The sequence below is a fragment of the Fomitiporia mediterranea genome, assembly GCF_000271605.1.
Source record: "Fomitiporia mediterranea MF3/22 unplaced genomic scaffold FOMMEscaffold_3, whole genome shotgun sequence".
Taxonomy (NCBI): domain Eukaryota; kingdom Fungi; phylum Basidiomycota; class Agaricomycetes; order Hymenochaetales; family Hymenochaetaceae; genus Fomitiporia; species Fomitiporia mediterranea.
In genome coordinates, this window is record NW_006760388.1 from 2,010,680 (window position 1) to 2,036,412 (window position 25,733).

General features: G+C 46.6%; 12 protein-coding genes across 12 annotated transcripts; 5 read left to right on the forward strand and 7 right to left on the reverse strand.

Moving 5' to 3' along the window:
• Positions 1–1,185: 1,185 nt before the first annotated feature.
• FOMMEDRAFT_153122 (uncharacterized protein) lies at positions 1,186–1,436 on the reverse strand (the record flags this gene model as incomplete). Its single annotated transcript, XM_007263864.1, has 2 exons — positions 1,186–1,208; positions 1,271–1,436. 2 exons carry the CDS (start codon positions 1,434–1,436, stop codon positions 1,186–1,188), a joined length of 189 nt encoding a protein of 62 aa, XP_007263926.1.
• An 898-nt stretch (positions 1,437–2,334) lies between these two features.
• On the forward strand, positions 2,335–2,691 carry FOMMEDRAFT_153123 (uncharacterized protein; the record flags this gene model as incomplete). Its single annotated transcript, XM_007263865.1, has 4 exons — positions 2,335–2,358; positions 2,418–2,498; positions 2,557–2,612; positions 2,664–2,691. 4 exons carry the CDS (start codon positions 2,335–2,337, stop codon positions 2,689–2,691), a joined length of 189 nt encoding a protein of 62 aa, XP_007263927.1.
• Positions 2,692–3,434: 743 nt separating this feature from the next.
• On the reverse strand, positions 3,435–4,273 carry FOMMEDRAFT_132228 (uncharacterized protein; the record flags this gene model as incomplete). The annotated part of the gene is made up of 4 exons (XM_007263866.1): positions 3,435–3,455; positions 3,509–3,608; positions 3,668–3,981; positions 4,031–4,273. The coding sequence occupies 4 exons, from the start codon at positions 4,271–4,273 to the stop codon at positions 3,435–3,437; spliced, it is 678 nt and encodes a 225-aa protein (XP_007263928.1).
• Positions 4,274–4,472: 199 nt separating this feature from the next.
• On the forward strand, positions 4,473–5,912 carry FOMMEDRAFT_153125 (uncharacterized protein; the record flags this gene model as incomplete). The annotated part of the gene is made up of 5 exons (XM_007263867.1): positions 4,473–4,787; positions 4,850–5,088; positions 5,152–5,267; positions 5,341–5,382; positions 5,434–5,912. The coding sequence occupies 5 exons, from the start codon at positions 4,473–4,475 to the stop codon at positions 5,910–5,912; spliced, it is 1,191 nt and encodes a 396-aa protein (XP_007263929.1).
• A 328-nt stretch (positions 5,913–6,240) lies between these two features.
• On the forward strand, positions 6,241–7,705 carry FOMMEDRAFT_78364 (chord-domain-containing protein; the record flags this gene model as incomplete). The annotated part of the gene is made up of 8 exons (XM_007263868.1): positions 6,241–6,330; positions 6,406–6,499; positions 6,564–6,889; positions 6,947–6,970; positions 7,028–7,129; positions 7,180–7,308; positions 7,369–7,476; positions 7,535–7,705. The coding sequence occupies 8 exons, from the start codon at positions 6,241–6,243 to the stop codon at positions 7,703–7,705; spliced, it is 1,044 nt and encodes a 347-aa protein (XP_007263930.1).
• A 78-nt stretch (positions 7,706–7,783) lies between these two features.
• On the reverse strand, positions 7,784–9,894 carry FOMMEDRAFT_79567 (initiation factor 2; the record flags this gene model as incomplete). The annotated part of the gene is made up of 7 exons (XM_007263869.1): positions 7,784–7,935; positions 7,988–8,296; positions 8,350–8,900; positions 8,956–9,170; positions 9,233–9,650; positions 9,700–9,790; positions 9,852–9,894. The coding sequence occupies 7 exons, from the start codon at positions 9,892–9,894 to the stop codon at positions 7,784–7,786; spliced, it is 1,779 nt and encodes a 592-aa protein (XP_007263931.1).
• Positions 9,895–11,220: 1,326 nt separating this feature from the next.
• FOMMEDRAFT_40480 (uncharacterized protein) lies at positions 11,221–12,060 on the reverse strand (the record flags this gene model as incomplete). Its single annotated transcript, XM_007263870.2, has 2 exons — positions 11,221–11,697; positions 11,746–12,060. Coding segments are annotated over 2 exons (792 nt in total), but the record flags the coding sequence as incomplete, so codon positions are not given.
• Positions 12,061–12,606: 546 nt separating this feature from the next.
• FOMMEDRAFT_104034 (exo-beta-1,3-glucanase) lies at positions 12,607–16,212 on the reverse strand (the record flags this gene model as incomplete). The annotated part of the gene is made up of 23 exons (XM_007263871.1): positions 12,607–12,807; positions 12,865–13,026; positions 13,085–13,164; positions 13,272–13,389; positions 13,446–13,561; positions 13,620–13,630; positions 13,689–13,773; positions 13,830–13,985; positions 14,056–14,128; positions 14,181–14,612; positions 14,670–14,714; positions 14,769–14,806; positions 14,873–14,896; positions 14,955–14,995; positions 15,048–15,078; positions 15,129–15,146; positions 15,205–15,243; positions 15,290–15,438; positions 15,500–15,560; positions 15,622–15,737; positions 15,792–15,824; positions 15,878–15,934; positions 16,010–16,212. The coding sequence occupies 23 exons, from the start codon at positions 16,210–16,212 to the stop codon at positions 12,607–12,609; spliced, it is 2,289 nt and encodes a 762-aa protein (XP_007263933.1).
• A 1,180-nt stretch (positions 16,213–17,392) lies between these two features.
• FOMMEDRAFT_139131 (uncharacterized protein) lies at positions 17,393–17,944 on the reverse strand. Its single transcript, XM_007263872.1, has one exon. It carries the CDS (start codon positions 17,862–17,864, stop codon positions 17,466–17,468), a length of 399 nt encoding a protein of 132 aa, XP_007263934.1. The 5' UTR covers positions 17,865–17,944; the 3' UTR covers positions 17,393–17,465.
• Positions 17,945–18,989: 1,045 nt separating this feature from the next.
• Positions 18,990–21,319, forward strand: FOMMEDRAFT_79812 (glycoside hydrolase family 5 protein; the record flags this gene model as incomplete). The annotated part of the gene is made up of 7 exons (XM_007263873.1): positions 18,990–19,390; positions 19,444–19,477; positions 19,539–19,543; positions 19,607–19,742; positions 19,798–19,916; positions 19,971–20,724; positions 20,783–21,319. The coding sequence occupies 7 exons, from the start codon at positions 18,990–18,992 to the stop codon at positions 21,317–21,319; spliced, it is 1,986 nt and encodes a 661-aa protein (XP_007263935.1).
• Positions 21,320–21,653: 334 nt separating this feature from the next.
• Positions 21,654–21,923, reverse strand: FOMMEDRAFT_77611 (uncharacterized protein; the record flags this gene model as incomplete). The annotated part of the gene is made up of 2 exons (XM_007263874.1): positions 21,654–21,800; positions 21,867–21,923. Coding segments are annotated over 2 exons (204 nt in total), but the record flags the coding sequence as incomplete, so codon positions are not given.
• Positions 21,924–22,139: 216 nt separating this feature from the next.
• Positions 22,140–23,966, forward strand: FOMMEDRAFT_139133 (Creatinase/aminopeptidase; the record flags this gene model as incomplete). The annotated part of the gene is made up of 7 exons (XM_007263875.1): positions 22,140–22,268; positions 22,417–22,974; positions 23,025–23,069; positions 23,135–23,225; positions 23,282–23,394; positions 23,462–23,651; positions 23,752–23,966. 7 exons carry the CDS (start codon positions 22,140–22,142, stop codon positions 23,964–23,966), a joined length of 1,341 nt encoding a protein of 446 aa, XP_007263937.1.
• Positions 23,967–25,733: the final 1,767 nt, after the last annotated feature.

Below are 25,733 nucleotides of genomic sequence, written 5' to 3' on the forward strand. Positions count from 1 at the left end.
CTAGCACCAAATCTATTTACAATTAGTGGGTGTGTGCTTTTGGAGCTCATTTTGCGAGCAGATGAGTCTTGACTGTTTTTAAGATTTGCTATCTCCAGGTTCTGAACGGCCTATGCGTATGAGTCGTTGTTTTCATTCCCGGACTGCTATTAATTCTGCGGAATTGGAAATTGATCGTTCAACGATGTAGTATGCACGACGAATTCCAAATTCCGTCAGTGATCTTCGATTGCAGAGAAACGCTCTGAGGCAACTGCATGCAAAGGTCAGGTTACAGCATGATGAGTAATATCACAGATTCTCTGAGGGGGAGTGGTCTTCGTGACTTAGGTAAGTAAGTAACTGTGTATAGCAGCTAGACGATCTAGAAGTTACCGAACCTCTCCTGTGACCGTGAGGGCTAGATTAAAACACAACGTATCTGCATGCATGTTAAATAATAAATAACCAAAGATGCCTGATTCGCCAAGTGGTCACAATGGCCATTTACACCGCCAACCCAGGAATTGCCAGTTCATTCCTAATGCAAGGGAACAGCATCTTTCTGGAGAGCCGTTCCACGGGAAGTCGAATAAAGGAGATATCTGCGAATGCTTCGACGGCACGCAGACATTCTTCAAGTGTGCCATCTCAGTGCACCGCGCGTCCTTGATGCTCTTCAGATACGGCTCTGGACTTGTACCGGAGATTATTTTTCTCAAAGCGACGTATCTGCGGAAAATGAATAAACCTTGACTCTCAAACCTTACTGACTGGCAAGTGAAAGTGTTGCAATCCTAGCCAAACAGCAGATATGATTACTTCGGGGAGGTTTTTACACTCACTGCAATAAAAGCACCGAAATAAATCCAGCAAATCAGTATGTTTATGTTTTGTTTAACATGTCCTATTTTGCTGATCTAACGGATGAGATAATCGTGGGTGGACTTCGCTCAGTTGCTGAAGTCCTTTGAACCTACTTATTGAAAGCACGTTTATAGATGTGCAAACCAATTCATATAATCAACAGCAACCACAGTACTTGAAATGGTTTCCTGCATTTGCAGAACCTGTCCTGTCCCGTCGAACCTCTGCAAGTTAAAAAAGAGTTACTTCAGAATACCCTGCATTTTATTTACAAACTTGTCGAGGCGAAAGGGCACTATTGTCTGAATGAACTTCCAACTTGTTTGGAACGGATCCAATCTAATCTAGGCCTTGAGATAAGTCTACGGTAGAATCGAGGAAAGAATAAGGGAAGGGCAAAGTGGCTGTTGACACAAACCTTAACCCTGGCCGAACACCCGGTGCTTGTCCATGATTCGCTGTAGATAAACCGGGTTCATGTGCAAAGCATGATGATGAGAGTGAGGGTTAGACGTGACAGATTTGAAAACTCGGAATTTCTCCGAGATATCCCAAATATGGTAACCGGGCGTCAGCATACGTGTAGCCATGACTGACACTTGAACGGTGGTATTGTGCCGCACTTCCTGAGTTCTCTTCTTCTTTACTATCATCTGCAACGTTTCAGATTCTTTTCAGCGCTCCCGATCTCGCCATGCTTCCTCGTGAATGCTGCACTGATGGATCCAGAATACAGGCACCCACCCTGGCGACATACTGTCTTTGCTCGCTGAACTCTATAAGCTTAATCTGATGCGTCATAGTCCGAGTCTGGAGACATTTGAATAAAACTGGCCGTACATCCTATTGAGTCTCGGGGCGAACTAGCATTTTCTCATAGGATTGGACGGCTTTCGAATCAACGCCATCTTCTAAACTATCTTACTTGCTGCGCTATTACGTTTTCCCACCACGTTTGCATTCAACTCTCTGTATGCTTCTTTCTTAATCATGTCCCTGGAGGTTAATATGCGGCACAATCTTCTTGCTGCGCTGTATGGGAAGACAACCAATCTTTCTACGCATGTCTCGGCCCGTGTTATTATGATGCTTTACCCGAGGCTAACCAGCTTACCTCATTGGACTCGTCTGAAGAGTGCTTCGCCAGTCGCATGGAATCCTTTCGTTGTCGGGTCACGGCAATGAATGCCTCCAATGGCTTCGTCACTCGAATGGATGGAGCTGGGTATAGCTAGCTTATTCATATACGGATGCTATCCTGTTTCGTCAACTTGTTCACCCCGGCCTGGTTCTGTTCGCGACTGAGAGCATTCTGACCCTCGATCCCTGTGCTTCCAACGCCACAATGGTAGGAGTTGACCTGGACTCTACATCATGGCTAACACAGCTGATGCTTTGTGCATGGTGAGGGCGAGCCCTTTAAAACGTCTAACTTTGCAGTACACAGTCCTCAACCCTCAGTTGTACTAAAGCGTCAAGCTTTGAGCAATGTCGGCGATGAACAACTTTCCTGTATGTGCCATCTCATCAGTCGACTTTGTCCATGACTCCTCATCAACTGCTGAGTTTAGGCTGGAACTCGAGTCTCTTTCCATGAGGCATCCGGAACTGTAAGGACCGGAGCTGTGCAGTCTACGTCCCACCTTGCGGATGTAAGTGCTCCTGTTGATATGGATATCATTTTAAAAAGGGATCTTATGTGGCTTCCAGGGGACTTTGATCGCTGTGGTCCAACCCGATGGCGGAGGCGGCACAGTCAACATTCCGTACGTAAACAATCTCGGCAAACAGAGAATTTAATGACGATTTCTCTCCAGAGTCGCGGCTTTGATACGCTCTGCGTGATACGCACCGGACATGGACACACGATATCGAGCGTAAAGTGATTCGGAGATAAGAAAGATTTATATTTTGACAGAACAGGTGACGGTTATTTGGTCAGATGTTTGTAATTGGTAATATGAGATAAATGAGTTCGACACTACTCCAGCTTGTTCGTCATTTATCCAGTCGTGCTCTGAAGTCGGTTCAGTTAATCGGAGCTGGCTGACATGCCTTCTCAATCTATTGACAAGAACAATTATGCGCTATTCGTGAGAGAATAAAAAATGGCCTTTACTGGTGCACATCAGCAAGCATTGGACGGCTTATTCTCGATTTATGGGATCGTAGTTGTAAGTTGAACATTCATCATTTGCGGTGCGTAGAGTTTTGCGGGTGCCTTCCTTGAAGGGGGAGACAGCTAACGTGAAGGTTTTGTTTTAGGCTTCCAAGAAGCGATCGACGCAAAGAATGAATAACATGGCCTACGACGATCATAGTGGACCGCAAAGCGCAGGCTATACCCTATATTCTACTCAATAGAAGCTATCACGTAAGCGTCGGGACCTGGGCAGAGAAGAACTCGAAGAAAGCAGACTGACGGCACTGCGAAGCGCGAAACCGCTACATCGCTCCAAGCAAACAGGGGTCCAGGAGCATATGTAGCGTACACATGATGTAACTTTGCACTATGACACGTTCACGCACTTGGAGTACATCGGTGACATCGAACCAATTAATTTCTGCCGGTTTGACAGGTCTTTGTATCAGCTTTCCCGTTTCATATCCTTGTACATAATTATGTTAATGGTATATACAAGGTACAGCAGATATCACTCACTCTTATCATTATACTGACTCGCTGGCCTCCTGTTGGTATATCTCCACCGAACCGCTCATCCTTAAGAATGGAATGCTTATATTCAAAGCGCAACAAGTCCCTTTGTGCCATTTATCTATTAGCAAGTATTGGAGATTCGGATAATGAAGACAGGAAGACCTTTGAATATAGACACTTCCAGAAGGTAGCAGAACATCGAAGAAAATGCTTTCGTCGTCGTTCTTCATCAATCGCAAAACCCTCGGAGCGCCGAGACTAACTCCAAGAATCCAAGATCCACTTGCATCAAGATTGTCGACATGCGGGAAAATCTGCCCTTCGGTGCTGAGATGTAAAATATGTGTCTGCATTTTCACATCTGGTAGAAGGTCCTTTAAGCGATTTAACAGCGGATCCAGCGCAGGATAATCCTCAGATGGCCATGAACGGACGTGTGTTTCACGGTAGCCATTTATTACATCGTCAAAATGACCCTGACAATCAGATGAGCCAATGAATAGCAAAACGCTAAGGGCAAATCACTTCTTGAAACTCGTATGCGCAGTCAGGTCTGAAGAGGTCGCAGATGTTTACTGCCAATCTGCCGGGTTGCTTTAAAGCTGAGAGCTGCGAGTTTCGACGTCTTCGTGCTCGCTGCGATTCCAGCGAGTCCAGTTTTTTAAGGCAGCCGCTTAACAAAACTTTTTGCTCTGTTTCGTCAAAGAAATGGGGATAAAACGAAAACGAAGAAGCATCTGGTATGTACGATCCTCGAAGAAAGCGCATGTTCTTGTCCTTAGCTATCGAATGAAAACACGATCTTGGCGGTGTCGCGCGGCATAGTCGCAAGCCCAAGGACATCGTAGTTTGGGGAGGACCCTGCTCTAACCCTGGACTGAAAGGAAATGTGAGCGTCACGTGATACTTGCGTCATGAACGACAAAATGTGTAAACTGCCCCTGCTGTATTCACGCCACGAAGCCTTATGGCCCCAGAAAGTGATGTTAAACACGGGCAGTCAGATGGGCAGTCAGATGGGCAGTCGGATCATGGGAGCTCTCTGTATGCAGCTCTGGCACGCACTGTAACTAGAGGCGCGGCTTTGTACTTCTCTCGTCCCGTCAGACTCTTCAGACCTAGCAAAGGCAGGTATTTCTTCAAGTCTGGCCACGTTGAAGAGATTGGACTTATTTCTTGGTATCACAAAGTATCTGGTTGGATGTTTCTCCAAGGGCTTGCCTCACAGAAGGGAGTTTCACTTTCGCCTCAATTCCTAGGCTATTTGGTGAAAAAGCACGGCGTCAGTAATCCGGCCTGACTATGCTAATCCTTTTTGCTGCTCCATTGACTCATACATCACAGCTGTTCGTACTTCCTCGTCATTTCCTCCCGCCTCTGGCAATTAATGCTGCTCTTGGGACAGTCTTGTGGTCATCATATTCCCAGGCGTCTATACTATTTGAAGGACATTTAACTCATCCTCTTGCCATATCTCTCGTGTCTGGAGCTATTGCTGGAGGGTCGCAGGCTTTAGTTGCCGCTCCTGCGGAGAATGTAAGAATCGTTCTCGAAAGCGGTGGATCCCATGCTGGTTGGACCGAGTGAGAGGATTTGTTGATAGTAACGGATAATAGCAGATAATTATTGACAATATATGGCCGTAGTGCTTGGAAAGATGTATTCCGAGGCACTCCGGTAGACTTACGTGAAACGAAGGCTCAGAGCTTGCGAGACGCCCGTCAAGTTCGCATCTGGATGCAAGACGTTGGGGACACGGCAGGTAGAGGCAAGTAAAATATCTAGTTCCTTATCATACTGTAAATTTGCTGAATGCCTATCTTCGGCTCTCGCAGGATGGAAAGGATTAACATGGGGATTCGCCAAAGACACATGTGGTAAGTAGACAAGTTCTCTTTCCCGTTCCGATGGTTTACGTGTAATTGCAGGATTTGCCGTGTTCTTCTCGATCTTTGAAGTGACGAGGAGGATTTCGACTGTTTTAAAGGCGAATTCTATCCGAGTAATAAACAAACTGAAAGGAGAAGCTTCGGCGAAGTTTTACGTGCCTCGCGTTGTACATGGCGTGTCATTAGTGACTGGAGGTATTTTAGCAGGTTTGGCATATGAGATTACCACCAGGCCTTTTGATGAGGCACGCCGCATCGTCCATGCTCAGCGCGTTACCGATCCGTCGCATCGGACAATAGTCGCTGGGTTCAAAGTACTGTCCAAGAAGGTCCAAGAAGATGGCTTATCAGCATTCTTCCGTTCTACGCCTAGACATGATACCACAGAACCTGTTTCTCGATCGACTTCGCTCCTTCGGAGGCGTACGTATGCAGCTCTGCGTGTGTTAGGAAGATTGGGACCTTGGGGTGCCGGATTTTTAATATGGGAGATGTATGGACCGGGACTTGCATCCTAGGCTAGGTACATCTTACACAGACGCGTATTATACTACCAGAATTTGTCGTAATTCCAGTGTTCTTGGTCTAGTCGCATGTGAAGCATGGAAATTAAGATACCTGTGCATTAGACGACCTAGTGGCTTGTGTTTGGATTGTTGCAATTCGACGGTAATTTCTTGTTGCAAATAATAGTCTCCAAGAGTCCAAACGAGTAGAAAATAAAATGACCGAATATTATGTAATGTGATTACGTCCTCATGTGGTCACTGAAACTCTAGATCTTTCTACGCCAGTCTTCATAAAATACCCCAGTCCCAAGGCTCACAGTTGGTCTCGAGATTAATCATGGTAACCTGTACTCGAAACGGCTGCAGAAAAGAATTCGTGGAGGAGGACAACGCCGACGATGTTTGCAGATACCATCCTGGTGCACCAGTACGTTCTTGTATAATTATTCTTTGTGTATATACACATATGCGCATCATGTTGACGACGCGCGTTTCATTCAAGGTGTTCCACGAAGGACTCAAATCCTGGTCATGCTGTTCGGATGTGAATAAACCGGAACTCGACTTCGAGGAATTCATGAAGATAGAGGTGTTTTGTTATTCCGTACTATTGTTTGTTCTTCCTGTCTTGCTGAACTGGTATGCAGGGGTGCCAAACAGGCATGCATACGACGGCGTCCAACAAGCCACTAGCAGGAGAGAAGGCTTCGGCTCCAGTAGAGGTTCGGTCATCCGAGTCTGCCGATGGTACGGAGACATTCACTACGGGCATGTCTGCGTCCTTCCTTTCAACTCTTCCTCCTGCTCCTCCTAAGCCAAGCACGCCTGCGCCACCTCCTGTCGAAGAAGAAGAGGATGATCTCAGCGTTCCAGTGGATTCCGGAACGGAATGCAGGAGAAAGGGATGCGGCGTTAAATTCATTAGTCAACAAGAGAGCAGGCTCGGTGATGGTGAAAACGCCGTCTGCACCTACCACCCATCTCCAGTACGGCTCCATTTTATCTCGTCTGTAAGTCATTCACTTACCCGTCTCCTACTTCAGCCGATCTTCCATGAAGGAAGCAAGGTGGGGGTAGACTGTTGATAGTGTAAACGTGCAGAGATGCTAAGCTGCATTCGTCAGGGTTATCTCTGTTGTAAACGACGAGTGCTTGAGTTTGAAGAATTTCTGAAGATCGAGGGATGTAAAACAGGCAAACATTTATTTGCGCCAAAGAAGAACGGAGTCCAGGTAAGTTTCTTTGTAACCCATCAAAACGCCTGTGCTAATGGCAGTATCTCAAGGCAGAAGTCCAGACTACCTGTCGAATAGATCACTATCAGACACCAACGAACGTCTGTGTGTCAATTTTTGCTAAGCAAGCGGACAAGTCGCGTAGTACAGTCAATCTCGAGGAAAATGAAGTATGTTAATTTGATGCACGCTGTGAAGCTAGACCTATTGCCGACTGCCGATTCTTCTAGGTGTATCTTGACCTTTTCTTGCCGGACTCAAAGAGATTTACTCGTTCGTTAATTCTTTTTGGGCCCATTGTTCCAGAAGAGTCGAGATATACCGTAATGGGGACAAAGGTGAGCATATTATCTAAACAGGCCGTTTGAAGTCGCTGACACAGACGTAAAACGCTAGGTTGAACTCAATCTAAAGAAGAAGGACAACCGAAGCTGGAATCTTCTTGAAAAGACTGAGCAAGACCTTGGGGTGTTTAACCTGACTTTTGGTGTTGGAGGAAGGACGGGGACGATTGGCAGTCGAGCACCTCCCATACTTGCAGAAAATAACAGGGCAGCGGTAGCATGATGATTTTAGACGTGAGTAGAATTAGAGTAATACATGTAGCATAGACGTTGCGTGGTCTAGGTATGCGCAAAGTGCAGTTTATAATTGTCCTGGCTTCTCTATCTCGTGGTAGAACTGTAAGAAGTCTCCTGCTCGCAGATCACTAAAGTTGGTGATGTTAATACCGCATTCTAACCCCTTCTTTACTTCCATGACGTCCCGCTTCAGTATACGTAACGTCGACAGAGTACCTAGCAAAGCCCATGTGAGCATTAAGGCAGTAAGAAATCCCACCGCACGTACCTTCATGAATGACATTGCCATCCCTCAATACCCGAACCCGTTTGTTCTTTTCAATAACACCGTTTGACACTCGACATCCGGCAACTTTGATGATTGATTTGGCCTTCGCATTGATGTCAAATATTTGAAGTACATTCGCCTCTCCAGAAATGCGCTTCTCGATAATGCATGGTAGAAGCCTCACAAGCCGCTCCTTCACCTCGTCAAGGACTCTATAAATAATATTCGAAGAATACATGGAGACCTCGTTTCGTGAAGCAGCTTGGTCGGCCGCGCGTGGGACGTTAACGGAGAAAGCAATTATCATGCCTAAGAGGCATTGATAAATACATCGTACTGGTGATTGAAAATGAAATCATTACCTTCCACTGCTTTAGCGAGCATGACATCGGATTCAGTGACCTCTCCGACGCCAGAGGAGACAACCTTCGTGACCGCATCCTTATTCCCAATGCCTTCGACTGCGGCAGCAAGGGCTTCGACGCTTCCACTTACATCGCCTTTAATTATTAAGCGGAGTTCCTTTGGTCCAGCCTCTTTGGTAGACACGGGTATTTCGGTCTGCTCTACTTCTCCAGATGCTTCTTTGAGCTTTCTCTCTCGTTCTTCGCGGTCCTGACGGCGCGCTGAATTTATTGCCTCAGCATCCGCCAAGGTTGCTTCCAGGCTAGCCCTCCGCTTGCGGTTATCGACGGCCCGTTTAACATCATCTTCCTTTCCTTGGAGGACTTCATCTCCGGTGCACGGTAGTTCCTTCCAGCCACTGACTACAACAGCGGAGCCCGGCGCCGCTGCCTTGACTGTCCTACCAGAGGAGTCCGTTAGACGTCGTATTTTTGCGTAAGTCGTGCCGCAGATAATGTAAGAGGAAGGTGTGAGTTTTCCGTGCAGAAGTAATACCGTAGCCGTATTGCTATGTGAATCCACATCAACATGCACCAAAGGAATCTTTAGTGATAAGAACCCACCCCAATCCTTTTTGCACTTTTGATTCCAATATGTAACCATAGGCAGGGCCTTCTGCCTCTGATCGGATGTCCTGGAGCTCTGCGAGAAGGGAAATGGTCTCGACAAGCTCGCCTAATCCATGACCAGTTAATCCGGACACCTCCACAGAAGGCACGTCGCCGCCCATCGCCTCCAGTTCTATTCCTTCTGCCCATAAAGCACTCTGCACTTTTCCCTGCAGAATATGAATAAATTAATACAATATAGCTGACACACGAAAATCAATTCACTGCTTACAACGTCTGCCTCTGGTTTGTCAACCTTGTTGATAGCAACGACCACTCCCACCTTGCCTTTCTCCTTTTTAATCAAGTCTATGACCTCCTTCGTTTGTGGCATCACACCGTCATCAGCTGCAACGACAAGAACGATGATATCAGTCACTTGAGCACCGCGCGCACGCATGGCCGAAAACGCTGCATGGCCGGGGGTATCGAGGAACGTGATCGTATGAGGGGTATCTTCTAACCTCGCTTCACTAGGTACTGGAACGGAAAAAGCCCCGATATGTTGTGTTATCCCACCGGCTTCGCCCTTAGCTACGGACGACGAACGAAGAGTATCGAGAAGAGTAGTTTTACCGTGGTCAACGTGACCCATGATAGTGACCACTGGAGGTCGTCGAGGTAGAGATGCCGCATCAGGATGAGGGGGTCTTTGAGGGGTTATTCGATATTCAATGCTATGAAGAAAAGGAAGCTCACGATGCATAAATGTCAAAAGCTGCTTCATCATCTACAATGGGATTCCTATTGAATTCCATTGCGAGCAATGACGCGTCGTCGGCCGAAAGCACTGGGTTTGGGTTGATAACTTAGCACTATCACCTCATAATCACAGATAAAGTTGAACACACTGTGGTCATGAGACGACTGTTCTTCCATGCCATTGCGTTGCATGCATCCTTGCAGTGTTTCTTATACGGAATACGTGAGTTGATAATCTAAAACACGAAACGCCTGAGACACACCTAAACGGATGCCAAGTATACGGGATAGGTTTTCGACAGAGCTTATGCTGGGAATAGACACGTCCAAATTAATGGGCTTCACTTCCTTGGGCTGTTTCTTTGCCTTTCTCTCATGCTCTAAACGTTCCTGATGTGTACGCGAATGGCTCGGGATCTCGATCTGTTCGTCCGCGCTCAACCGATTAATTACGGAACCTCGGTTTTTGTGTGCACCACGTTTCACCCTTTTATTGTCGTACTTCTCGTCTATTAGGTTAGTTTCTGGTGCATAGTTCTCGAAATATTCAGCTTGCAAAGGCTTATTGGCTTTCGGCGTTGTCGAAGCTTCCGAGTCCTGAGATTGTTGTTGAGAGTCTTGTCGGGATATTTCACCCAAAGAGGGAGTACGTCTCTGTCTGTGATTAGAGGATTGCACTTCTCTGCTCATGACGAGATGAGGAGGTGGCTCTTTTTCCAGCTTTCCACTACGTGATGATTCCGGATCCATTGATTCTGTAGATAAAACGATTCATTGATTTACTCTTCCGAGTACTGCTCGAAAGCCGTACCTCTATCCCGTGCAAGGCCCTGAGGTGCAGGATACGCGGGAAACATTGGCGCACGTTGAGAAAAGGTGCTATCCCTCACGCGAGAATCGCCCCGCTTTGTGAAGGGTTTGCTATGTCGCGAATTTCGCGTCGAGACATCTAAATTGTCCAGGATTGACCTTCGAGGGGCCCGAATGGGTTCTTGCGGAGCCCATCTTTCGGTACTTGGTCGGTATGACGGGCCTGCTCTCTGAGAATCCGTTGTCCGCGACGACAAAACCTGGCTTTTGGGGGGTGTTTCTTGTGGCTTCGCCCATTTCCCTAAGTTCCGTGGCTTGAAGAGTAGTAAGCACCGGTAAATACGTGGAACTATGAATATGAGCACTTACAGCGAGCTTAAGAGCAGAACCAGTTGATACAAAGCGCGTAGATCTCCACTGTATAAGAATGCCAACCTGTTGGGAGCGCCTGCTGTGCATAATCATAAGGAATTTTCCCGCCAGCAGGCCGGCTGCAGCAAGAACCGAGCAATGATTGGGAGAACACAAAGTAAGTAGTAAGTACGCTCCGTGGTGGAATTTTGGAGTTAGGACGTAGGATCGGCACACGGGCGATTATATGATTATGTCATCAGTACTTCCCTAACACTCCCGACATGGATGGTCAAATATTGCTACAGCTCGCATTTACATGGTCGTGAATTATCGCTACTTTCAGGTATAAATCGTTCACTCTTTATACACTCTTACTCCTCCGTTGCCCCATTTCTCCATCACGGCACGTCCAGCACTGGTCGGTTGCGAGAAGGCAATTTCGCCCTTCGCAACGTCCAGTCGGTAACCGTGAACGAATGTCCTGGCCGCAGCTGTCAGAAGAGCATGCGCAATTCCTTTCCGCCTATGTGCGGATGATACAAAAAGCCGAGGTATGCCCATAGGTGTCGGAAGGTCATCCGGGTGACAATAAAGGTCGCCTTCGACATGGACAAGAGTCTCCGACGCTTTTTCTAGACTAGCTACTTCTTTGAGCGAAGCAATTTGCATTGCAGAGGAAATTCTTTGAGCGACCACGCAGCCGACTATCTTCTCCTTTATGCACCGGGGAGTTCGGAGGAGAAACAAATAGACCTTGCAAGATTCTAATGCCGATGGTGGAATGTCCGGAGCAGACAAAGCCAGATTAACTGTGTTAAGATACCCTGATGCCTGTATCATGCTCAGTTCTTGAACTGCCTTCATCAATTTGCTGCTCACCTTACACCCAATTCTTCCTGTTGCAGATGGCTTAACGGCAACTATTCTCCCTCGCTCTCCCTTGCCAATGGTGACATCTTCTTCAACAATCGCAGCTGTCCCTCCCTCCTTCCTGATTCCCTTCTCCTCCTCTCTTCCCCATTCCATTCCCCTTTGTACGCGTGCGCAGTGCGTCTTGTGCAAATTCTCATCGTCAGCTGCTCCTCGTGTATAAGACAAGCCGCAGAGTGTACAAGTGCGTAGGATAGATTGGTCAATGCAGAAATGCAGTTGCGTAAGACCTGGGTCTTTCTTTTCATGCTTCTTAGTATGTTTCGCAAGAGGTTTCTTTGGTTTGGATTTCTTCGGAGGAGGGCCATTGGGGAATAGTTCCGCGAGGGGCCGCTTTCGTCTTAACGTGGTCTCAGGTTCGTTGGATCGTGAAGTAGTGTCGGATGTCGAGCTTCTACAGGTTATGCGAGGCTTCGCTCCCTGTGAGCCGTATGTGCGTTTGACTTGGTGTCTCGCGGTAGCCATGGCGCTGCTGTCTGTTGGAAGAGGGATGAAATTTGTGCCCATCCCAGTCAACCTTAGCGCGTTTGTTGCACTAATTAAGTCACATGACCGACGCGCCGTGGTGCGAGGCAATCACGTGCGACGTGTAGAGTCATATTCTTTCAGTAGTAGAGTAGAAAAGCTGGTGATTTTCCATGTTTCACCGCCGTGTTCAATCATGCTAATGATATTCCACTACACAGACAGCTCTTGGCTTGATTTATTTGCATAACTTAAACACGTTGACTTCCATGATTCGAACCGAAAGAAGTACGAAAAAAAAAACGCTAGCTGCCTAACCCATATTGAGGTTTCGTCATTCGTGCCTTACGAGCTCGTCCAAACTGTCATAGTAGACTGCAATCCGTTTCTGTTCGCTCCTTGGTCCACTATTCCTTGCTGATTGACGCTCAGCTGGAACTGTGACGCCACCGTCGACAAGCTATAGACAGAAACAGTCGAAGCGCTGTCTATGTCGAAAATCTGGGTTTGACAGTCGTTGCTGTTCAGGCAAACCTGATTAAAGTGCTGAGGAGTTACGTGATAAGTCAAGCTGTCACACCCAGATATTTATCTAGAACCCACCTGGAAGAAGCTGTACAGACCCGCTCCAAATATGAGGATATCCTGGGAGTTGGTTATTTTTACCGCCCAAGCCATTTGTTGGCTGGACGTGTATACTGGATCATTGAAATCGGAACGCGACGTAAAGGGAGCGGGAGGTGCAGGACTTGGCTGGAAATAAGGCTGTGGATGGAATAGCAAGTTAAATTTTAAAATATTCTGGGACAAGTAATCAGTTCACCGTCTCAGTCTGGATGAGGCCCATATAATGATTCTTGGCTCCTGCGAGGTTATATTGATAGAGAACGTGGTGTTCAGCTGTGCAGATAATCAGCGTAAGCAATCTACGTTTGATAAAACGCCGTCGTACATGCTAGTGAAAATTAATATTAGTACGAGCCTTCACCCCTGGCGTAACTCTAACTCACCTGTTCCTATCATCCAAACAGGACCCGCGGACTGCGAGTAAATACCTCTGCCACTGTAGGCTTGGAGCTCATTGAACGGCGGATCGAGTGAGTGATCTGCCAACCAAACCCATGTCCCCTAACCATGTTCATCAGATCGATGCGATGTGATATCAGTTCTGAACATGCGCATACCTCTAGGTAAGCACTAGAGCTTGGAGTGAGGTGAAGGCTAAGGAATGCCGCAATGCAATTACTGCCGGTGCTAGACGTGTTGGCGCATGAGTTTCCGTCGAGATTCGTGCCGAGCGCTGGAAGAAAAAAATGAGTTGAGATCGAACTCTAGATTTAAACATAAGTAGTTTTTACCTCCTGCAAGCCTGTTGATATTAAACTTTTCAGCTTTAGTTGAAGGAGTCCGTGGAATCGGATATTCACCTAATGTGACTATCCCACATCCCTGCAGCACCCTGCTGACCCGCGGGGTCATGAACGTTCCATTCTATGACGATTGCCCCGGCAGCTGGATAATATACACATCAACAATGGGAGAGATATATTAAAAGCATCTTAACTTACCGGGTCCCCGAGTCGTGAACACCATGTCCGTGATTTCCACCACTCCCTGAGAGTTGGTATCTCCAACTTTAATGACGGGCTGAGGGTTGTTCATGTCCTCGAATGCCGATCCACTGCCCATAATTACGGACCAGGCTTCACCAACTATTTGTGTCCCTATTAAATTAGACCAATGAAAGGACGTGTTAGTTGCTAACATCATAGGCTGGTCATTAGTCGTGCATACCCGCGGGGATTGTAATAGTTGATGTGACGAGGTAAGTACCATGATCGAAGAATATAATCTTACAGCCAGAGAACTAGGAAACGAACGTTCGGTAAATGCATCATAAGGAATATTCAGGAAACTACCTGTGCGAACGCGTTTTTAATGGCCTGTGTATCATCGGTGCTTCCATCTCCCTTAGCTCCCAACGAACGAATACTAACGAACTGATCAACGGCGAAATCTGCGTATTGCGGATGCGTCTTCCCGAATATACGCCCAGCACTGTCCAATAGGCTAGCAGGCTTCGGAGGTGGAGCCATGGAAGCTTGAACAAATCTGTCCGATGAACTCGCTCCAGAATATACGTTTCCCTGTACCCAGTTCGCAATTGTAGTCGTTCCTCCGTTCAAGACAACAGCACCGCCGACAACACCAACTGCGGTGGGAACGTTATTGAGCTTAATATTGTTCAGCACAAGGGAACCTGCAAGGTGACCATTGCTGGGCTGCGATGTGCGGACAAAGATAGGTGTGTTTGTCACGACCGCATCTATGATTGCTTCTGCTCCTATGGTCTGTAATAGAAAAGAATATGAACTCTGAGCAGAAGTCCCTTTCATGGTTTCATTTACCTGGTCGCCTTGATCCAAGCCTCCCGTTGATAAGTCAAACCCGACCTATAATACCAATCAGCTATAAACCAGGCAAATCTAGCAAATAATTCCGCTTACTTGACAATTGTTAATCGTCACTCCCTGGAAAGTCCAACCTATATTCATTACATTGTAAAAAAAATCGTCCACAGTTGGCACTTCCCGAACAATTATTCTCGTACCCCAGTTCCACAATCCAAATATCGCTAGAATATTATTAGATTTTTTGATCCATAAATCCGGGTCGCATTTGGAATTACTTACCACTCTGTGCGTTATTGACAGTGATGTTTCGCACGGTAAACCTGAGGGTAATGTCACTAACGTGCTGGTCAAACTTTGATAAAAACGACGCACTGTTGGTTTCCAACCCAGATACCAAATTTGCCTGTTCGTTATGAATATTGTGCTTCTTTAGGTGCGATCTCGACTCCTTACCGCCATTGAAAACGATATCTACAAAGTCATGTGATTCTAAGCAGGAAGAAATACATCATGTGACGCATATACTCACCTCCCATAAAACCACCGCTTCCATTCTCCATGAAAATACCTGTCTCGAGTAAGTACGAGATTCCTTATTCTGAATTGGCACTTACCTTGATGGGCGGTTGCAGGATCCGTCGACATGTTCACCACAACATTTATGAGAGAAGTTGCCTGCGACACCTGCCAATGAAGACCCGTCGCAGATGATGTTGCCGGCATCCGTGTCAAGTCGATGACGAAGTTACGGACGGAGCGGTAACTGAAGAGAGTGGTCCAATTAGCTCAATGTTTGGACAGTCCAGAAAATTACTTCAGCTTACAAGTTATTCTGGTTAACATACCACTGCGCCCCGCCTCCGCCGTCGATGTACGGGTCAGCGTCTAAATAAAAGATACATAACGTCAGAGGAGCTATTATATCCGAAAAGCATGAATGGCATACCTATCACGGCAATGCCGACAAAATTGGCTGCAGCAATAAGTGTAGGAGGCTTCCTTGCGTCACCAATCATCTGAGTATAGTACCACGCGACTATTGGCTGTGAGACCAGGTATTCTCTGTAATTTTGTTTAAGAAGAGAAACGGGTTATGAAACCGCCGAGAAGACTGACCCGGGAGGAAAATAGACAATCGCCGGAGCAGTCCTGACGGAAAGGATATCTCAGAAAGGCACAAGAACACTTTAAGCTTTGCATACGTCGTAGACTGACAACCAGAACCTCCGCCGCATCTGTTACCCGAAGACATCGCAGCACTTGAACCCGATGGAATATGTTAGCATCACTCCAAAAGAAGGATAGACTTAGCTCTCCGAGAACGAAGGGCTTACTTGATGGCTGCGGTATCGTCCGTTACACCATCACCTTTTGCACCAAAATCCTTGACATTCCTGAAGACTTGATAGTCAGATGGGTTGGAGTTGAAAGCAGCGCGTCCCTGGTGTTGGATATTTTGCATCCAGAAGGGATCGTTTGATCCCGCAGTACCAACAGTAGCAGGTGCCGAACAAGTAGATCCCAGGGCAGACGCCATGAGTGCAGAAGAGAGCAGTGAAAGAACTGCAACAAAAAGTCGTGTTAGCTCAATGGAATACATGGTGCCACCGTCCGAGCCAATACAAGAATCCCAAATTTCAGTCGCAGGAGCAAAGCAACGCGAGCGAGGAAAATAGTGGACACCAGAGAACGACAGGGGCGTTCGCTGAAGTCTGTGCACTCTCTACGTAACATATTTATACCTACCGATTTTACCGGGGATGCAGAAGGAGTCCAAGTCGTCTAATCTAGGTGACAGCGCGACACAGGTTCCGGTGGCAAGTCCTGCAAGCGATCGACGCCCCATAACAGATTAGAACTAGCGATGACGAGACCGCCAAAAATAGTTCCAATGTTCCGGGTACACTCGTACTGTAGTAGTAGTAGTATAATACAGTGTGTTGGTCTTCCTGCGCAATATCTTGTAATTTCTCGGGGCCCTCACGTCCCTTCAATACACAAGAATAGTTTCCTGATCTCTTTCAGCCGCGTCAGAATCTGCAAATATTAAAATCAGTATACACTTCACTGATAGAATGGGAATCAAGAATCAGTCTGTAGGCTTTACTACTTACTTGAATTTAAGAAGCGACGATCTTCAAACGTGATAATGCAGGTTTATATTATAACGAAGTTCAAGAAGCTCCCGAAAGCCCTCATCGAGACTTTCTCAGTACATCTGTGTGTATCCTTTGACACAGAACGCTTGTGGAGACTTGACACGTCACGATAGACAGACTCGATCCGTGTGTTTTCCTCCTGTGCCTCGACTCGAGACGCACCAAACCATCAAACAACTACAGCAAAGGCTATACCAGCTGACTTGGGAGTCCAGAATAAACATCGGTACAACTTTTTCACCTATGGAGTTTAATGAACGTCAGGTGAGCAACAGCTGACTAAGGGTAGTGGGAGAAAAGGCCCAACGAGGCGTGAACATAGACCAAACACACACGGAGGGACAAAATTGGACGAAAGGAGCTAATTGCGAGGCGTCTGGATGTGGTACAGCCCAAGGTGATTGAAGGGAACACACAAATGAGCCAAGCATCCGTTGAAGATAGAGAGTTAAAGTGTGGTGCTACGTAGCTTACACCCACACGTCCATATAGTGGAATCGTCCGGGATGATCAAAGAACTGCACCAGTGTATGGAAGGAAGCGTCTTCTGTATATGAAGGGGTATAGCGTGCAAGGCAAAATCCACACGGTCAACGTGTAGGTGGCGCTCGCTCCCGCCAGCAAAGCAAAACTAACTCACAGCCAACAAAAGGTTTATGGGAGGTGAGTCGAGCATCTGGAAAATTGTGATCAACGTCATTCGGAATTTATGACCATCCATTTGCTCCCAGAGTTTGTGTGCACGAGAACACACATGGCCGGAAAGGCTAGTTAGGCTCCAATCAGAATCCCAAAAGACCACGTATGTGGGGAAACAGAGTCTCGGCGAAGCAATGCCGAACATACATTTTTGCAGATACCGTTTCACTACCTCAATAGAAACAGGCCTGTACACAACTGCAGATTGAGATACTGGTTGACAGTTTTCCAAATGGAATAGAGGTAACTGATCTGGTGTCGCCTCTATACCATCATTGTACCTTGCCAAGCGAAGCAATGTACACAGACATTTTATGAGAGACTGGAGCATAAGACCTGGTGTCGTAGTTACCGCCTGACTGGCTCAGGAGAATTGTTGTTCCCATTGACCATTGAATCGTCCAGATGTCTGTGAGCACATGTCATAGTCGTCGTCATGGACACATGATGAAAAACAGGTTCCGTGACTTGACATGGGATCCTCATTGCACGTCGCGGATGAAAAAGAATGAGGAAATGCAGGACTGCGGACGAGGAAACATCTGGACCTGGAAGGATCCAAGAGCCTGACGACGGAGAGCACTGAAGCAGGTACGCGGAGCACGAAAAGGAGTAGAAATTCCAGAAAGATAAATTCGATCGGCAGATCTGCACTTGGCGAGATCGGCGGGGACCAGAGCAAGCGAATTGGGAGTGTGAGAATTGCTGACATATTGGGAGAATTACCTTTGATAAGCTAGCCGCCAAAGCCGCCCCAGCCGACACGGAAAGTTATATCTGTCTCGGGCTTCGAATCCCGCCGCCAGTCTTCTTTCCAACAACCTGAACCTTTCCTTCCCCGCACATCTCCCCTCCCGCTCTTTACCCTCCCCTTCTGCTCTCTGTCGTCCCTTGAGCAGACACTCCGCCTTACTCGTCTCCAATCACTAGCAACTTCCATACTGCAAACACAGGCAGCCCCTGTACGTCCGACATTGCATTCTTTCATTTTCTATAATCAGTACTGAACATGCCTTTGTCACGTTTTTCCATTCATTCCATCACACCCAGCTTCACATCGCCCACCATGGTCGAGTCGACCATCCGCAACCTCCAGTCGTCAGACACCCCCTATGAGCCCCTCCCCTTCGATGGCCTCTCTCCTCCAGCTACTCCTGTAAACGAGAGAATGTCTCTACCAATGGAGGAACTCCCAGCCGGCGCTGCTCGTCCGCGTTTCCAAGGTTCCGCCCTTCGCGAGGATAACCCCATGTTCCGCGACTCTTTCGCGTCGTCGACCTTTAATGCTGGTGGTTCAGTCAATTCGTCTGTCTACGCATTGAATCCTCCTGGTGCTGCTGGTGGCAATATTTCCTCATCCTATTTGGCTACCTATCGTGATGATCCGCATGGCGATTTCCAGGATGAAGAGCATTCGCCAGCCTCTATTTACGCCGACAAGGCGCAGCCTGCCTATATGGACGAGAAGCGAGCAGCGTACACGGCCTCGCGCTTTAAATCGAGGAAATTGGCAATTATTGGAGGCAGTGCACTACTCCTTGTAGTCATTGCTGCTGCTGTTGCTATACCACTCGTGTTGACTAAGAACAAAGGAAACAAGGATAGTTCGTCTTCTCCAGGCTCTGATTCTGGTGGTTCCTCTGGATCTGGACAGACTAATCCTGGTTCCCGCGTGGTCACTGGAGGGGATGGGAGCAAAATTAACATGGAAGATGGCACTGAATTCACATATTCCAATAAATTCGGCGGTTACTGGTATTTTGATCCTGAGGACCCTTTCAACAATGGGGCTCGCCCTCAATCTTGGTCTCCCGCGTTGAACGAGACCTTCAAATATGGCATTGATATCATTCGCGGGTGAGCAAGTTCCCTGTGCTGGTTAAACAACAAAAGCTGAACTTGTAACGCAGTGTCAATTTGGGAGGCTGGCTCAACACCGAACCTGTGAGTTTCTTTTTAGCTAAATTTGATCTTGTTCTCACTATATAATCCATGTTTGGCTTAGTTCATGTGAGTTCGCACGGTTGTTCTTCGTATTTCACATTTGTGCTTATTTTTGTCATTTCATTAAAGCACCCCTGCACTTTATGAGCGGTACCTCAATTCCAACCCAGTAGCTGTTGATGAATGGACACTCAGCCAGAACATGCGCGCCGACTCTGCAAACGGGGGCATAAACCAGCTTGAGGATCACTACAGGACTTTCATTGTAAGTCAATGACGTCAAACGTCGTTTTCCGGCGCTGATGAATAGCCACCGGTAGACCGAGCAAGACTTCGCGGAGATTGCTGGAGCAGGCCTCAACTTCGTGCGCATTCCTCTTCCTTACTGGGCAATTGAAACTCGTGGAAACGAGCCATTCCTGGCAAAGACATGCTGGACGTGAGTATGCCATACCGTTTTCTCCTGGTCGAGTAAATGACAACCTCCTTTCAGATACTTCCTCAAAGCGATAGAATGGGCTCGCAAATATGGTCTTCGCATCAATCTTGACTTGCACGCCCTTCCAGGCAGTCAGAACGGTTGGAACCATTCCGGAAGGCTCGGCACTATTAACATGTTGAATGGGCCTATGGGCTACGCCAACGCTCAGCGTTCACTTGACTATATCCGCATTCTGGCCGAGTTTATATCCCAGCCTCAATACAAGGATGTCGTCGTGATGTTCGGGATTACGAATGAGCCTCAGGCTTCTGTTGTCGGCCAGGATCAGCTTTCGCGATATTATCTACAGTCTTACGATATCGTACGCAAAGCAGGTGGAACTGGAACTGGCAACGGTCCTATGATTTCATACCATGACGGTTTCCTTGGCACGACCAACTGGGCTGGTTTCTTACCAGGGGCTGATCGTATTGCCCTTGACCTACATCCTTATCTAGCATTTGGCGGGCAGAGTGCGGACCCTGTCTCTTCCTTCGTACAAACGCCATGCAAGGCATGGGGCCCGAACTTCAACACCTCCATGTCAGAGTTCGGTCTTACAGCAGCTGGCGAATACAGCAATGCGATTACCGATTGCGGACTCTTCGTAAATGGTGTTAACCTGGGAACCCGGTACGAAGGTACCTATCCAGGCAGTTCTACAGCAGTCGGCAGCTGCGACCAAGTAATTAACTGGCAAAGCTGGAGTGCTGATCTCAAAGAGCAGTACAAGGAATACGCTATGGCAAGCATGGATGCTCTCCAGGTGTGTCATCCTAAATAAATCTATTGACTGCAAGTTTTACTAATTGTTCGCAACTCAGAATTGGTTCTTCTGGACCTGGAAGATTGGTAACTCGTCAACCACAAACACTGTTATGGCTCCTCACTGGTCGTACAAGCTTGGCCTCGACAACGGCTGGATGCCACTGGATCCTCGTGACAGTGTTGGCAAGTGCGGAGGCGCAGCCCCCTTCAACGGTCCCCTGGCTCCATCCGCGACTGGCGGATCGGGAGCAGATACCATTCCTACATCCGTCTTGAGCTCACTTGCATGGCCGCCGGCAACTATCAGCGCCGCTGGTCCGGTCACTGCACTTCCTAGCTACACACCGACAGGTGCCGTGCCAACATTGCCAGCACCTACATTTACTGCCACGAGTGGAAAATCGGTGAGCACCGCATCAGCGGGCAGCGGATGGCAGAACCCGTCGGATAACGCAGGCCTGATGACCGACGCCGCGGGATGCAACTATCTTGACCCGTGGGTTGGACCAACCGCCGCTCTACCAGTTCCACTTTGCGGCGCGGCCGCAGCGACGAAACGAGCTGAGGTGACTGGTGTACCAATCCGACGATGACATGTGCGCTTTTCCTTGCTAGACGTAGATTAGTACTCCGTCTTTCATGACATACTTCATTACATCTTGGACTCGTATAATGGGTTTACTAGTTCGGGACTTTCGCTTTATTTTTGTTTTCTTGATGAACTTTATAGAGCTTGTCAACAGGCCCGCCGCTCTTTTTTCTTTCTTTTAGTCAGACGCACTTCGCTAGTCTGGTTGTGGATACGGACTCTTTACATGCTAACGCAGGTAATCTTCATTCACGACTTTACGCTATCTAGTCGTTTATACAGTGGATTTACTGTAAATCAGTCATACAGAATTTGCATACGTGTTTTCGTGCTCAATGTCAATGCTCCCCGCTCGTCGTTGCATATCTGTCTTCGAGATCCTCTTGGCCGCCATAGCCTGCTTCGAAATCTTTGTCAATGCGTGAAGCAGCTTCCTTTACCTCGGCGTCTATCTGTGCACGTAAAGCAGCTAGTTGTTCTTGTTCCTGAGTTAAGACGGGTGTTAGAGTGTTGAATGTGATCAGTATCAAATATCCGTCTGGAACACTGACTTTCTGCTTAACAAACTGGGTCTCTTCTGCCTGCTCTTTTGCTTTCCATGATTTATCCTAGGTAAGGCATTGCATTAGTAAGTATTCCTCTTACAAGAAGAGAAGTTCAGCTAACTTGTGCTGTTGTTCCGGACATGGTGGACTGAGTCTGAGGTCTTCGGATCGGCACAGAAAACGTCATGGATGCTAAATGAGGCAGGCGGACAAAGCATTTAGGCGGAGCAACGCAGATCTCGAATTGCCAAGTCGGGTAACCACTTCAGGAGAACAGCCATGTCCACCTATCCTAATCCTGACAGAAAAGAGTACCAGACTGATGGTCGTGACTTACTGTCTACACGCAAAGATGCTGCTGACCGTTTGCCAACTCGATCTTCTGACCGCCTGAAAAGTCTGTTTCTTGTATGTCGTGTATACTGATTACCGTAGTGCATCGTATTCATGTGTATCTCTCTAGAAATTCACGTTCCTGGCAGCTATAGCCGTACACGTTTATCTGTGGCGAGCCAGCTGGTTCACATTTAAAAGCCTCTACGGACACAAGCACAAGCCATCTTCACCTACTTTCAAACATCTTGCCTCTCACTGTGCTGACGTCAAGCCCATAACCGCTTTCGAGTTTCTCACACGTCAACAGTCTCTCGCAGAAGCTCTGCACGTACTCAATGCGTCGGCCTACATAGCAGAACCAGGAGCAAATGCTCAGTTCTTCGGGAATATATCTACTGGCACCTGGTTTCTCTCGGAACGTCCTTTATTATTGATCATTACACCGGACAGCGAATCTAACGGCAGTGTTAATCCTCGCGTTTCAATCCTCACTCCGTCCTTTGAAGCAACACGCGCACGATTGCTTGCTGTTCCAGCACAGGGAAATGTCTCGTTCTTTGAATGGCCAGAAGACGTCAATCCTTACGAGATTGCAGTGTCGGCGCTTTCCGATAGGACGGGCCCTATCTACATAGATGGAGGGATGCGGAAGTTCATTGCGGATGGCCTAGCTTCTGCACTACCGAATAATACGGTTCTATCTGCTCCTTTGGAGATACGTTCATTGCGTGAAAGGAAGTCTCCTGCTGAGATAGAACTTCTTCGCTGCGCAAGCGAGGTAAATTTCTGGACTGATTGTAACATCACTAGTCTTGCTAAAATGCCTAGGTTACATTATTAGCCATCCGTGCGGTCAGAGAAGAGCTTCGAATTGTACGTATTCGATCAATTAATTGCATTTCGTTGTAAGTATGCACTGAGTTTATCAACAATTTTAGGGAATGACCGAAAGCGAAGCGCGAAGACTCATGACAAGCGCGCTCTCCGATGCAGACTTGTCTGATCCCTTTGTCCTCGGCCTTTTTGGAGGTAATGCGGTTGATATCCTTGCCAAGTTTTTGCGTTTAGACGTTGTTTTGATGTAGAAAACGCGGCATTACCGCACGGAAGCGGTTCAGACCGAGTCCTCGGGAAGGAAGATTACATCCTCTTTGATACAGGTGGAATACTCCACGGATATCACAGCGACATCACAAGGGTTGGTTCTTTATCGGCCACCTATTTCGGATTGCAAACTAATTCTAAAAACTACAATGTTTATATAGACTTTTGCACTAAAGGAGTCGACCATTCCAACGGATCACTTGGAAGTCTGGTTCACTGTGCATGCCGCACAATCTGCAGCTCTTCGCGCCGCTCGAAATGGATCGCTCACACGTAGGGTAGATGAAGCCGCTCGTACCGTAATCTCTACTGCGGGCTACGGAAAATTCTTCACTCATCGTCTTGGCCATGGTAAGTCGGAATCGATTTTTAACGGCTTGCCTCCCAGCCTTTCCACAGCCGCGAGACAAAGAAAGAGACTAAATAATGTTTTTGTTTCATTTCCAAATAGGCATTGGCTTGGAAGTGCATGAAGCGCCGTACCTCCGAGGTGGCAGTTCCGACATCATTCGTCCTGGACATGTGTTTACCGACGAACCCGGAATATATATTGAAGGGAAAGTGGGTGTACGTCATGAAGACGCCTTCTATGTGTCAGAGGACGGAACTAGCGTGCTTCTTACTGCTGGAGTAGGCGGTCAGGCGAGCTCGCCATGGCGCCCATGAAAGATTCGAACAACGTAAACCTCGTAGACTGTATTGTCTCTTGGATATTAGTTAGGCCTGTGTTATATAGAAGAAGAGTGATCGATATAAAATTTTCACTTCTATTCCAATGTACACGAAAACATCATCAGATAAGTTAAAAGAACAACTTAGAAATCTGAACTGATTTAAATCTATAAACAAATTGCAAAGATGAAAACAAGTAAGGTAAGGAAAGTATAAACTCGACATAGTATGTCACATCAGTCACAGCACAGCCACTTCCCCATTAGGAAGGACCCTGATGGCAAAAATCGAGTGGTGGACATTGACATTTTTTTAGCACTTGTAAATACAAAAAAAATATAGATTATGGTTTTACAGCTCAGCCAGAATACTAGCTGGAAGGATTCTATAGCCATAGTATTTCTTATTTGCCCATTGAGCCTGTGCTCCTGTCAACCCCTTTCTATATGCATCCATAAACTGAGCAGACTAGTTACAATACCTACAAAACATATAATAAAATCAATTTTGTAAGAAAGAAAGATTTAAAGTACTTACTTTTGAAATAAATCAAGAGGAATAGAATCAAGGCATGTTTGAACATGCTTTTCCATTTGAGCTTCAGTAGTAGGGGCAGGCATCATCTGGTAGTTGAATTTAGCATAACCCTAGCACTGTCTGTCAATTCATCAGGCTCAATTAGGACAACAGTCTTTACATCCTCTCCAAAACCTGGAGTGTTGAACTCTTCCTTGTTGTCAGTCCATAAGATTTGGCTTGAACTTGTAGCCTATTTCTTGGTAAGCTATATTGTTTATTACTCAGTCTTAAGTATATCTTGCAGGTTTATCACTCCTCAGATTCTGTATTCTGGCTTTATCCCTTCCCTTTTGCTAGGGCATTATAGGCAGAACAGAGGAAAATGGGTCTAAATAGCTGATATTTACTGATCAAATGTACATTACTCATCAGGCACGTGTTCTATATAAGGAAATAATTATATAATAGATATTTAACCGAAGTGGCAAAAATCTTCGGGAAAAAATTCAAAATTTCACCAAATTGTATTTCTGTACATTTGGTACAAAAAAAAAAGTTTTTTTTTTGGAAATAACTCACTCGAATCTCAATATTTTAAAAAATCAAAAACATACTTTTGTAGGTTAGATTAAGCTGAATATATCTATGCGGCTCAAATTTGCATTTTTGGGATACTGAGTGTCGTATTTCGCCATCATCGTTTGCATCCAAATTGGGTTAGTCTGTCGCGTCACACTACAGTTGAAAATATCTTATTGCATAACGTCGGGAGAGGCCTCAGACCTATGCAATATGAGCAATATGCATTATGGTAACCGTGCGAAAACATTACTTAATTAGGAACCCAACATTCGATATTACTTTTCAATTTATTTGAAGACATATACACTATGACAAGAAAATAAGCATATATTTAGAGCATCAAGAAAGACAACCAAGACAATGACAAGTACAGTAAACATGTATATTACTGTAAAACTCAAGGAATAGTTTGTAATACAAGGAAATACAGTCAGAATCTGTAGAAACAAAAAGATAGAAAAAGCTAGTCAATACAAATAACTTTCCCCCACATATCATGAAGAGATCTTTGCTGCCCTATCTTGGTCTTGTGGCAGCATCAAAGACATTGTAAGCAATGAAATGTCAATCAGAAACATTCTTTTTGTATTAAAGTATGTCAGAGAACAATATGTGAGGCTTCTGGGTACAAAAATCACAACAGTAAGCAGTCTAATTTCC

Bases quoted from the DNA above. Each gene is read 5' to 3' on its own strand.
- FOMMEDRAFT_139131 (XM_007263872.1), bottom strand. From the start codon at position 17,864: ATGCTCCAGTCTCTCATAAAATGTCTGTGTACATTGCTTCGCTTGGCA.